Source organism: Mixophyes fleayi, chromosome 8 (genome assembly GCF_038048845.1).
Source record: "Mixophyes fleayi isolate aMixFle1 chromosome 8, aMixFle1.hap1, whole genome shotgun sequence".
In the NCBI taxonomy this organism is placed as follows: domain Eukaryota; kingdom Metazoa; phylum Chordata; class Amphibia; order Anura; family Limnodynastidae; genus Mixophyes; species Mixophyes fleayi.
In genome coordinates, this window is record NC_134409.1 from 22,478,332 (window position 1) to 22,492,058 (window position 13,727).

The following is a 13,727-nucleotide window of genomic DNA, read 5'->3' on the forward strand; positions in this document are numbered from 1 at the left end:
GAATTTCATAAGCTTGTGATCTGCAAACTAGAGATCTGATTAACAGTTCCAAACAGACTCTTTAACCAGAACACAGGGGTCAGCTATAACTTCGTAGTTTAGTTCTACATTGATATAATAAACACAATTACTTTCACTAAATTTTCACTATATTTGTATTTCGGCTATGTTTTAAGACAAAAAGGGGCACAGAGCGCAAAAGGGGCCATAACTGATTGGGTGTCTCCAATCATTTGCCATCATAGTGTAACCTAATCACCCTACCCTCCCATTAAAGTCTGAAGGGGAACGTCCTGTTTAAAGGGCAACCCTAGCAAAAATAGGCTACCGTCTCTTTCTTTGCCAAGCTCAGCTGTAATCCTGGCCAGGGGTGGACCTAGACTTTATTTTTAAGAAGGTGGGGGAATTTAGCATAACCACACCCCTCCTTCATTCTGATTGGCCGATTGCCCCCACCCCCTCCCGTTTTAATTGACAGCGCCTTGGAGCAATTTAAAATTAGGTTTGTGCTGCAGGGGGGGGGGGGGGGGGGTGATTGCCCCGATCACCCCCCCTGGATCCACCACTGATCTCAGCTACAGAGAACAATTTATAGGGGGCAGTCATTTTTCAGAATCCCACATCTCAATTTTTATTTTAATTTACCTGTGAAGTGCTGTATAAATCTTAACAGGTTACTGTGAAACAGCATTATTTGTCTTTTTTATTTTAACATCAAGCAAGCCCTCCTAATTTAAAACAATGTGAAGTTCTGTAAACACAATTAAGCATATCTGTCTTGCGTATTGTTCTCCTATGTGAATGGAATGATTAGGGTGTTGGTAATTCAAAGGGGTTTTTCCCTCTTACATCTACCTCTGGCCTGTGCTTCAGCTCTAGTAACCACCTCTCACTCCCACCAACAACAAGACTTCTCCCGTGCTGCTACCCACTAATGGAACTCACTACCACACCCAATCAGACGCTCCCACAGCCTTCACATCTTTAAACTCTCTCTGAAAACCCATCTTATTATTAGAGCTTACCCTATTCCCACCTATATTACCCACACTAATGCACCCTCAAAGCTGCCCCCATCTCAACTCTCAATCACTCCTCTTTTCTCCACTGTGCTCTCGTCCAATTAGAATGTCCGCCACCTTATTAGCAGGCCCTCCATACCGCATGCTATCACATCTGCATTTACTTTGTCTACTTTGTATGTCTGTTTCATGCAAATGCTGTTCTCCCTACTGTCCGGAGCTGAGGAACGCTGTGACCCTTACAAATGAACAAATAATAATGACAATTCTCTATTTTTAAATAATGGTCACTCAATGCACACCCTAAACTTATATCAAGGACAATCTTAATACATGTTGGTTGTAGTGAACTATGAAAGTTACTTTGAATATATTGAAGTAATGTAACAAAGAAACGTGTATGATGTATTACCATTGAAAACAAATTAAAATATTTCTACATAAATACAGAGAGCTGCATAAACTGTGGTGAGAGATCTCTTACCAAGCGCAGTTCTTCCTGGCATTGGAGCAGCTGTTGCTCCAGGGGTGTGAGCCGCTCCCTCCCATGCACCAGGCTCTCCTCCAGCTGCAGAGTCTCCTCTTGCAGTCGGCTCAGTTCCTCCTTGGCCTTGATGACTTCCTCTTCGTAAGAAGAGATCTGCGTCTCCTGGGTGGAGACCGACAATTGCAAAGTAGAGATCTATGCAGACAGATGGCAGTGATGGAAGAATAGGAATCAACTTTAGCTTATAAACCATTCTGGATATAGTTTCTGGTATTACAAAGGGATTCAAGATCAGTTACACTTCTTAAACTAGGTTGAGGGTAACGGCATGTAAACTTCCAGTTATAAAGATGTCCCTGTGAATGACGTTGCCACTCAGTACAGTGTGATTTTAATTGACTTGTCCACTTGAGATCAGACACGTGGCACCTGTAATTTGCAGTCATCCTACAAGGCGGTAATGTTAACACTTCCATACCTGTTGGGTCTCCTCTGCACACTTTAGACGTAGCTCCTGTAACTGGCTCTCTAGTTGTGCTTTCTGTTCATCCAATCCAGCCAGCACCTCCTCCACCTCCTGCTTCTGGGCCTGGAGCTTCTGCAAGTTAGCGCTCTCACGCTCCACCTCATCCTGCAGATCCTACAGAAGAGACCGACACTAAGCAGGTGCAAAGGGCCACAAAAGTTGGGAAATAATGTGTGTCTGTTGCCAGCATACAATAGAACCCACTATTCAGTCCATGAGAATGACGCCTATCATTTTGCTTGGAACCAGTAGCATCTTGTGATGTATGAACCGTTATGAGGACACAACCTATCAAATTACCGGGCATTAGTGATGTCACTAGCTATTAGCAAACAGGCTGCATTTTCACGAATATTGGTTCATCCCACAAAGTGTCAGCCATCACTGATTGTGGGCAACAGAAACACTAAGAGGCAGAGTGAACTGCCATTACATCGTCACTCCTTAATCAGTATATACATTTATCTAACAGTTGTGGTACAAGGATTGTTTTGTACTTTAGATCTACTGAATATACAACCTATACAGAATCTCAATGTGCTCTGTGGAACATAGCAACAATGTAATTACTGCATTCAGCTGAACATTATCTTGCTGCATCCCTGGAGTCTGACAGATATAAATAGACCTATTCTGTAGAAATTTCCTGAATTGCATCACTAGCTGAATGTCAAGTTAAGTACACCCACGTTTAATAATAATAAAAAGGTAGTAAAATAGTATGTTACTATTTCATGTGATGTGGTGTTATATATAGGCAGCAACATCCTGCTTCACCAGCAATAGCGAAAAGAACACTGAAGAAATTACAAATGGTTCCAAACGGAATCTTATCCAATTGTACTGACCAACCAAAATCTTACAATGTAACCCTGACTGTACAACAAAAGTGTGACCAAATTAAGCCAAGGATACAACCAGGGTTTTATTCTTGAAGGTACCAATACAACAAATGTTTATAGAAGTCAGGTGTTCATAAAACATCGACAACCAGAAACTCGTACACCCCCCATTGCCTTATCATGCATGATATCACAGGCCTTAAATTGTCATCTGGGATTTCTATTTGCGCTGGCAATTTATGTTCCCTGAGGTCAGGTGGCAACCAGCAAGAAGCCCAATAAATGGGGGTTACCACTCCACAATCATGAACCCATCCTGACATCAGAGGATTTAAGTTGCCAGTAACAATCGCTATTGGCAATGGTAGTTTGATCCACCTGCCCCAGTGTGTTATTCACCTAAGAGGAGGGAAGTCAAATTACCAGCGCCAATACAGGTTCCAGTGGACCATTTGAGCATTAGGGTTGACGTGGCAATGGGGGATGGGCAGTAATCATATACCATTCTGGTACACAGTGGTTTTTGATTCGCCACAAACACCTTTCAGACAACCTTATGCGTCCAGAGATTGGAACCTCTTGAGAAGTGAAGGTTGCAGTTACAAGGGATAACATATTAATATGTACAAAGAGCAGAGTCAGCCTTTGCCACAGAACACAAGACTCCTCAGTTACCAGGAAGATGACAATTTCTTATGTCAAGAAGTATATAAACATCCCAGCCTATCAGGACTGAAACAGAAGCTATGTGTTATACAGATCTGTTCAAGGAAGTATCCTATTAAAACCTCAGGATGTCTGCATCTTTCTACGGTCACAGTGTCTTATCTGTACACATTCCAACACAAAGCATTACAGATAGAGTCAGGGCTGCTTGGATTAAACAGGGATGGCTCTTCATAACCACAGCAGCCTTTATATCTTAAAAACACAACATGAATATTCATGTGTCCAAACACAATGAGGAGAGCAGTTTAATAAATATCATGTCATGAGCACTGTGTCTGACAGACATACAGATTAATATAATTTATAATGTACCTACATATTACACTACACCATATAATGATGGAGAACCAAAAATAATGCCAAAATATGAAATTAGGAATTTAACAATCAAGCATGTGAATAAATGATAAAATGGATGAAAAGGGACAACAGTGTATTGAGAAACATTAATGATTTGTGTAGTGAAAGTAGCCGTGTATTACTTCTGAGATATAGGTCAGATGAAGGTTAAGCAATATAGCAGATGTTACAAGGCTCTCTAAAAATCAATGGCATAAATTTAAACACCACAGAGGACAATATGTAATTTTACAGATTCATGATAGAAAATAAAATATAAGAATTACACATTTAGGAAGTTCAAACCTATGGCTGATCTCAAATTATTAAAAGTCTATAGGAACTACAAATATATTTATCTAGGACAAATGTACAGAACACATTTTCGACAGAATAGCACTTGCCAGTGATAATGTCACACTTGGGGGCTCCTCACGTCTGCATGGTGCACAGTCACATGACCATAGTCAGCGGAGCACCACCAAAGAGATGATGCTTCATGTTGTACAGGGAGCAGTCGTGTAACCATGTATATAGGAGAAAGACCACCAGGCAGTGCCCGAAGAACAGATGAGTGAGGGGATTTGTAGCTAATATGGGATAGGCTGTAGGGCTTCGGAATGTTAGCATTAATATGGACTAGCTTCAAACTAGAATGAAAACAAAAAACAGCAATCTGTGGATGACCTGAGGATATAAATGTTAGGACTGCAGTGAATAAAGCAATACCACATATCACGCTCATCAACTGTTCAGGCACCAGGGCATGCTGGGACTTGTAGTACTAAAACATCTGGTGAGCCAAAGGTTACTTACCTCTGTCTTAGTCACTGAATCACATAAGTTTATCAATAAACCTTCCCCTCCATTCCTACAGACTTCATTCACATGTTAATAACGACATGCAGCCATCTATTACGCTCTGTGGATCTCCCATGCCCACAATAAAGGCCTCTCACCTACCTGGACCTCAGTTGTCCTCTTTTTCACAGTTTCCTCTTTCTCTTTCAGGTCCTGCTCCACGTTCGTCTTCTCCCTAGAAGACCAGCAAACCATACAGGAATATCTGAAGACATCAGTTACAGCCGGCATGCAGATCCAGCCCCCCTGATCCCATTTCAAGTACATTGTGCAGAGACCGATTCTCCAGCAAAACACAGTATAGAAGCCTGGAAAGATACAGGCCTAAGGAGCACTAGAACCAACGCCTCATTGTGGGAGAATGGTCAGAGAGAATGGTGAAAGGAGGAGAGCAAGAAATCAATGAAATACTCTGATGAGCTCACTGTTGCTAAGGAGAAATCAGCTAATGCAAAATGCTGAGGATGTAGGTGGGAGGGGAAGCAGCGGACAGCAAGCTGTGCACTTGACTCTGCACAGTCAAGAGACAAACATGCCCGGCTGTAAGCATGCAGCATAATCAGAGACACACAGCAACATAAATTCTACAATCTCTTATACAACACACAGCTAAGTTATTGATTTTTATGGAATATAGAAATGTCAGACTTGTTGGCAGGTATTGACTCGTACATCCGAGTTATTTCACACTGTAACGGCTTCATTTGCCCACTGCACCACTGTGCACAATCTCCCCCCAACAATACAAGTTTCCATCCAACAATGAATGGTTTATGCGTAAATGTAACAGATGACACGAAACATACAACCCGTAACACAGCAACAGACCACTTACACTAATATCGTTTGTAATTTATTCAGAACAGAGATAGAGGCTCCATTATACCGGCACATTCATAACCATACCGTGCATAAAGCTCAAGGTGGACACCTGCCATCACCTGTAGAGGTGCAGGGTAGATGCCAGGAGAGAGAGCCTGTATATATGTGTTAACCACCACAACATCGGGACGTGGATTCACATGGACCCTGCACATAGATGCTCAGCTCAGGAAGCTAGGTACTGAAACGGAGGTGTGGAACCCACAGAATGACCTGGTGAACATATCTTAACCTACCACAGACTGATATCTCGCCTGCGTTCTACAAGCAGCGTATTTCTGCCACTTACAAAAGCTCAAAAACATTTTAGGAATTTTTCTTAGTTATTTTTTTTAAAAAAAAAATGTATTATTTTTTTATCCGCTAGGTAAGCTTTTGAACTTTAATAGCTTTTTGCAGGTTTTGTGCGATAGGCTTCAATGTTTTGTGTTCAATTCATTAGGACTAAAAGGAATCAGCTCTTTATAATCTTCTATGTGAAACATTCATTACATGCCAGCAAAAAGCAGGTTTTATGGACATCAATTAACATCAGACATCTGCTGCCGAACTGTGTGCGGATTGTGCGCAATAACTGCAGGTTTACCAGATGCAACACTGCACTAATTTAAGTAACATTTCTACATGTGTAAAAACAGACTCCGTGAAAAAGACTTTCCGTACGTACAGTAAATTTCTTAAAAGACTGACAATAATGCAATGTGCCAATGTCCTCAAAATGTTCTTTAAAATATAAAATTATATAATATATATATATATATATATATATATATATATATATATATATATATATATATACACACATACATACACACATAAATACATACACACACAGTGTATATATCAGCTTCATGCCAAAATCAAAGAAAACTACAGTGAAATCACTTGAAAGTGTATGCATCTAAGACTTTTGTCATGCTTCAGGACTGCTGTGTCGAAAAACCAATGCACACAATAGCAAATCCTCTACAAAGCCATAATTGTACATTCAATTGTACAGCAGCGATATTTTGCAACATTAGCAGCTGTACATCACAAGACGTATGTATGATACATTACTCGTACATCAACAAAAACTGTACAGCAGAGGCACCCAACTAAATAAACACAGTGACAGCTATAAAACAAAATAAAGCAAACATAGAAGAAAAGCTGTTGGCGTGCCTGTAATACAGGACTGTGTCACACACTACTTGGTGGAAAGATTTCTCAGCTATTATTACAGTCAAATTGATTAGCACACTAATATTTTTATGTAGTTATAAGTCAATAATAAATTAACTGAATCAGAAATGGGATACAGCCATTCATGGAAGGAACTGAATGCAACAATATTCAATCCCAGTTTGTATGTTCACTATTTCCTTTTCCATGGAAAAAAAGTCACAGCTGTCTCAAATATGCAACACAACAGAACAATCGGATGTGCCCAGACCCACAGTCCAATTATTTAAAAATTAAGACTCACTTAACATACTCAATTATCCTCCAAACCCTTTATACACCATAGTGTTCATCAGGCAGAACCACCTACTCCACTCCCAGATACAAGCTTATGACTGCACACTCACCCCAGGTCATCCGCAGAGCGATGGCGTGCAGAAGTCAAACAGTCGCGCACAGCACGAAGCATTTTAATCGTTCATTATTAACTCTCCATTGTCATTGGAGACATGGTTAAACAACACAGAAAAGAAAAGATTTAGTGAGAGCAGACTGTAAACTGCATGCAGGAAATAAGAGACTGAACGATGGTTCTTTTTTCTGTTTCTTCGAAGGCTCATAATCCTTCAGAGACTACCCGGAGCAGGGTACAACAACAAAACAGTTTGTGGATTAAGCACAACAGAGCAATGGGTTAATGACTCATGGAGTTGTAGAGATGATCTGTGAACAGTCCAGATTTTTGCTGTCCGCCGAAGGTATCGTAGAGGCGTGATGCAGATGTTAACACGCCACTAGTACAGATTCACAACGGTTAATCACTACACACACACACACAGGAGACTTAAGACATAAATAGCAAGTGACTGTTAGACCTGGAGACTACATCAATAGGGAGATTTACACAACACACACAAAAGACTTTACTAACTGACCTACCCTGCTTTTAAAAGTTAAATCATAACTGGAGCTTAAAGTGCAAATCAATGTTCACACCCTAAGAATATTCTCCTAATGTGTATGTATGTAACTATGTGGGAGATGCCAGTAGACTGTACTATAATCTACAATGGAACAATAGACAAGGCTGTAGGTTTTAGACATTCGGAAATTCAAAATTATCTCTCAATACAATAGAATGTAAACAGATTTCAATGTTCAACTAACAACAATTGTGTCGTTGGACGTCTCACCAATGGGACCACATACATTTCTCTTGAAAATTTCAGAAATGGGTTGAGACGGTCTATGTTGTCCCCCCAATGCTCCACTAAAAGGCAGCTGTTGCCTAGTCAATGGGGGACCACAGGTGACATCACCCATACAATAAAGGTGTTGTCAACCATTGAACTGATTACAGTCACTTTTGAACAGTCAGGGAAATGAGTAATCGGCAATCTTTTTCGACCGCTTGAAATGTTGAGATACGGGAACAAAGGTGGCAATGCTCTCACATCATCATTGCAGGGTGATGACTGCACAAGTATCAGTTTTACGCTGTGGGATGAATATGGAGTTCTATAAAGCCAGGGCAGATGGGGTTTGTTTTCAACAGATGGTTGTATAGAGGTACACCGTACTCGCTGCAGAACACAGTGGAATGAGAAAAGAGGACTGAGCAGATTCCTTTCTACAGAGCTCTCAATGTATTTTTTAGAGAGAGAGATAAAGGGAAATCCCAAAAGAGACGCTGTAACCAGGGAGCAGAAACATTCAAGCAGATACTAAGCACAAAGCATTGTCTTAACCCCTTCCTTACCAATAGATACATTCCCATAACAAACATTGTTTTTAATACACTGGTTTCTATAGTACCACACTGCTGTTTCCCCCGGATCACCACGAATACCAGAGAGGAAATAACTTACGTTATGACAGTGCAGTTGAGTACTATGCACTGCTGATTTGTAATATAATAATAATAATAATAAAAATAATAATAAAAAAAAAAAGAAAGGAAAAAAAAGCATTCTTAAAAATGAAAAAACCTTAAACAAACCACAGTTTAACCCAAGGCTTATTATTTTTATGCATTAAAAATGAATTTTTTTAGCACAAGCCTGTAGAGAGTACATTAGGTGTGAATAAAAGGGTAAGTGACTTCTGTCTATATGGAAATAAAAACACTTCCACTACTTATAGCATCTTTCCTGCCATCAGATGGAGGTTAGGTAGCACAGAGGTTGATTATAAGGGTTTGCTGATGCATTTGCGCTTTTCAAAACATCTTATTTACAGTAAATACATTCATGGGAGGGTTTCAGTACTCCAAATTCCCTAGCAATGTGCCTTTATGTATACAAGCAAAAGAGAAACGGAATGGAATGAGCTTTTATTCCTGGTGTGTCAACATTTTCTTTGCCAACATTATATGGTTAGAGTTCTACAAGGCCTGAACAATTCTGCTATACCTCCCAAATGTCTCCCAATCTAGCCGGTATAGGCAATAGTCCCAACAGCCAGTACTTTGTGCCAACTATAGGGAATGATGGCGGATATGTCCCGCTCTGCAGAGCAAAGCCCGATTTCCTCAACGTGACCACAACGCTAGTGGGACAGGAAAACGCGCCCTTTTCGGATAGCGTCCCGATTCGAAACAATGAAATGTTGGGAGGTAGGACTATGCTGTGTGACCTACGGTGTCTGTGCCCACTCATTACATTCTAAACAATTATTGTATCGTGGCATTAACACAGTGGAGGACAAGCCCTCCCTCCACAAGTTATTGTTAAACACCTAACCTAACACATGTTTAATTTACTGTGTGTGACAGATGTACAGCTTTTTCTGTATAAGCCTTACATGCCAGCACATAGCCTGTAATCTTCCGGGCTACATATAGCTATAAATATTCATGAATATTAATATGACAGTGAACAGCCCATGTGCTGGCTGGAGCATGCTCACTGTGCTCCTGAGACCATAGCAGAATATAAAAGGCATGACAACCTAAGCCCTTTCAATGTTGTGATCAACCAAGCCAACTATTAATATGGAGCTTGTGAATAGTGGGAATAGAGCCCCCCTGTTTTGCGTCCACAAAAGGGCACTAGGCAGCAGTATTTGCAATCCACCCCCCCCCCCCCCCAAAAAAAAACAACACTGCAATTGTGTTACTATCCTACCATTCTACTTAAAGAGCATGCAAAGTCTCTGTTTGATATTATTAATATATATCAAAGGCTGTATATTAATGAGCTGAATAAAATACAAGAAATAGCTAAATTGTTTATACTTAAATATATATCTCTATCTTGCTCTCTCTTTCACTCCTCTGCAACAGTGTGCCACATTACGGAGGAGGTGCTTTTCTAACTAAGCAGGTAAAGTGAGTGTGACAGCCTGGCAGACTTGCTATGTACAGACTGGTTGATTTAAACACGGGGAAGTGAGGTCACATGAACTGTCTCTTGGCTTTTAGACTAATAAGAGAGCCCATTACGTCTTAAATATGTGGGAGGACCTTTAGCTGTCTAATGGAGTATGGAGGTAATATTATTATTGTCATCATCACCATTTATTTATATAGAGCCAGCATCTTCCATAGCACTGGACAATTGGTAACAACACAGTAATAAGATGAGGCTGGGTATTACAGACAGGAGGGCCCTGCTCACGAGCTTACAATCTATAGGACAATGGGGGGGTTAATACATGAGGTGAAGTGCTATATATTGTATATTGGTCCGGCCAGAATGCAGAGGCAGAAAGTGCTTTGCGGCCTGTATGATCCAATCACATAGCGATGTTGGTCAGGAGTCAGAGGGTTGACTGAGCATAGAAAGGACACATGCAAGTCTTATATGAACTGTGTAGAGGGTGGTAATAGGGTAATCTAGGAAGGTTAAAAGGGTGGTTGGGGTATTTGATAAGCTTATCTGAAGAGGTGGGTTTTCAGAGATCACTTGAAGCTTTGAAGAGTAGAGGAAAGTCTTATTGTGCAAAGACGTGCATTCCACAAAGTGGGTGCAGCCCTAAAATAACCCTGTAACCAGTAATGAGAATGGGAGAGACGCAGATCTTGGCCAGAACGGAGGTGTCGAGTTGGGACATATTTTGAGAGAGTAGATGTATATAGGTGCAGTTTTGATGATGACCTTGTATGTTAGTAGAGGTATTTTAGATTGGATTCAGTAAAAACATGTAACCAATGTAGAAACGGAGAGCAGGTCGGCAGTGGAAGAGCGAAAATCAATCAATCATGCAAAATAGATTGTAGGGTTCAGAGTCTGGTTCGGGGGGAGAGCTGCTCTGGAATGTCAGGTTACTGCTGACCTTTAATTCCTGGGTCATATCGGAAAATTACAGTATCAGGGCTTATCGGTCTGTAAACGCATGCAAGTTTATGCACCCAACTGGTCTACATCACTTGGATACATAATCATAATATTACTCCATCACACTCACCTCTGTAAATCTACAATTTCATTACTCAACGTGTCCAGCTCCTTAATGGCAGAGAAATCAGCTACAGGACTGGGAGCAGAGGGGATCTGTAAGAGAATGATTGTGTCAGACACAGCTAACAACAGCTGAAGAACAAAAAAGTGTGTGGCTATTAATATAAAATACATAAACAGAAAATTCTGCTTTTGAACACTGTTTGGAAGACAGGGAATTTAGAATTCGAGAACCAATGTTAATGTAATTGGTAATATTCATAGATTAATGTATTAGAACAGCCATTGATTCATATTAGAGAAATCCCATTAAACACAGTAGAAACTGAATGAATGCACAACCCTTTCATGCTTATTCCAATAAATGCTGGAGAACAGACAGAAAGATGCAACAAACAGGGCTTTACAGAGAAAAAAAAAAATATTTATGAGTAAAAATAAAATATTGTAAGAAAGAAAATAAAACATTTGCTGCGCTCTCCATTTGTAGTCTAAACTGGATATATTATGAGACTCAATTCCAGTAATTCATTATTGGTCTATTTAGAACACTGTAAATCTGTGAGGTGCAGCCCAATATACAGTATGTGTGGTCCTCCGCCCTTCAGTGGGCAGCACATTTACTTTCGTTTTAAAGGATGTAAACAGCCTCAAAGGCCTATAACTACTCATCCCAAAATGCCCTTCAGTTGGTGCAAAATTCTCCCAAATGCCATGCAAATCTCCCACTTAATCCAAAATAATCCCACATGCCCTCAGATTCTTTACTTGCCACAAAATACTCCTGTACACCCTCAAACAGCCTCAAATCCCACATGTACCCCAAAACACTCAAGCTTCCACACATGCCACTCCCCCGTGCGCCCAGCCAGCGCACACTCCCCCGCGCACCCATCAGCCAGCGCACACTCCCCAGCGTGCCCATCAGCCAGCGCACACTCCCCCGCGCGCCCATCAGCCAGCGCACACTCCCCCGCGCGCCCATCAGCCAGCGCACACTCCCCCGCGCGCCCATCAGCCAGCGCACACTCCCCCGCGCGCCCATCAGCCAGCGCACACTCCCCCGCGCGCCCATCAGCCAGCGCACACTCCCCCGCGCGCCCATCAGCCAGCGCACACTCCCCCGCGCGCCCATCAGCCAGCGCACACTCCCCCGCGCGCCCATCAGCCAGCGCACACTCCCCCGCGCGCCCATCACAGACTGACAGTATACAAATACTTAGGAATAAGAGCACACAGTGCAGTGTATTCTGCACGCTCTCCTCCTCTGATCGAATGCGCTGTGTGACCTCCCTGCAGTGTGAGAGGAGGTCACAAGACAAGGCAGCCAGCTGCTCCCGTTCAAGTTTTATTCTCTACTTTATAGCAAAGTGAGTAAATCAGATTGGGAGCAGCAGGAGCTGCCGGTGAAGGATTGTTACGCAGCCAGTTGGTAAATTCATTGTGGAACACTGCAGCCAGCACCTATTTGTCACCGTATGCAGAAAGCAGCCGAGACAGAATGGGTTCCATTCTGCAAAGCTCATGTAAATACAGTATGCAATATTTCACATTCTGTCAAGGTATGAGAATTTTTATATATAGATGTGTTAATGTTATAATTATTTACTTTATAATAAGCAACTCCTATTTTAGGTTTAGTGGTACTTTGCAGCTCATAAGATATTGTGTGTACAAGAGCCCTTTGCTGTTTGTATTTATGTGCTTTCTATATGTTCGTGTGATATTTCACATTTTGTAATTATTGCAGTTTGTATATATCTCCATTTGATTTGCTATATGTAGCTTTCACTTTGTATGGTCTTCAGTTCACTTTTATGCTTTGCTACCAGTCTAAAACTAGAGGTTAATCGAATGCCACTCATCTTCCCTAAGAACTCCACTGGTGCACGCAGGTCACCAAATCTGTGAGTTTCTGTGTCATAACACTGGCAAACAATGTGTTCCATGGCTTCGTCTAACAGCGTGGTAACCACGCTAAAGCCCGGCGGACACTTTCTAGGGCACTATATAATGAACAGAATTGCAGAATCTGGATTATAAACAAAGTAAAACATGTTATAATTTTTAATTTGCAAGATAAGCATTACTCATAAAATGCATATTGTGCACTAGCAGTACTGTAGAAAGACTGCAGTTTGTGTTTGTTCACAGCCTGGTGAACAGTCTTTAGTAAGTTAAAAAAAAATTAAAACTGAACTTAAATAATACATTGGCAGCCCTGTTCTAAAAATATTGTGTAATTTAGGAGCTAGCAGGACTTGTTGGAGAGCCATCCATTGGCACCAATTGAAGTGACTGCCAAAATGAGGTGTCCGAGTTTATTTTTTTAAGATAATCGGCTACCTGGGGTTTTGTCCAGCCCCTGTCTTGTGAGAACAGCAGATGTTCTGGCAGTATACGAAGCACACAGCCTCCTCGCACAAGAGATCGGCCTGGGAGAGAAGTGAAAGTGCTGTGTAGGCAGTAACAGCA

General features: G+C 41.3%; 1 protein-coding gene across 6 annotated transcripts in view; it reads right to left on the reverse strand.

Annotated features, from left to right (window-relative positions):
* Nucleotides 1-13,727, reverse strand: part of EPS15 (epidermal growth factor receptor pathway substrate 15) — a 70,892-nt gene that overhangs the window by 18,814 nt on the left and 38,351 nt on the right. For all 6 annotated transcript variants that reach the window (XM_075182064.1, XM_075182065.1, XM_075182070.1 and 3 more), the window contains 4 exons: nt 11,260-11,345; nt 4,909-4,981; nt 1,988-2,149; nt 1,507-1,704 (listed from right to left, as the gene is read on the reverse strand). In XM_075182064.1, coding sequence (XP_075038165.1) covers nt 1,507-1,704; nt 1,988-2,149; nt 4,909-4,981; nt 11,260-11,345 — 519 coding nt within the window. The remainder of the gene's footprint in view (nt 1-1,506; nt 1,705-1,987; nt 2,150-4,908; nt 4,982-11,259; nt 11,346-13,727) is intronic.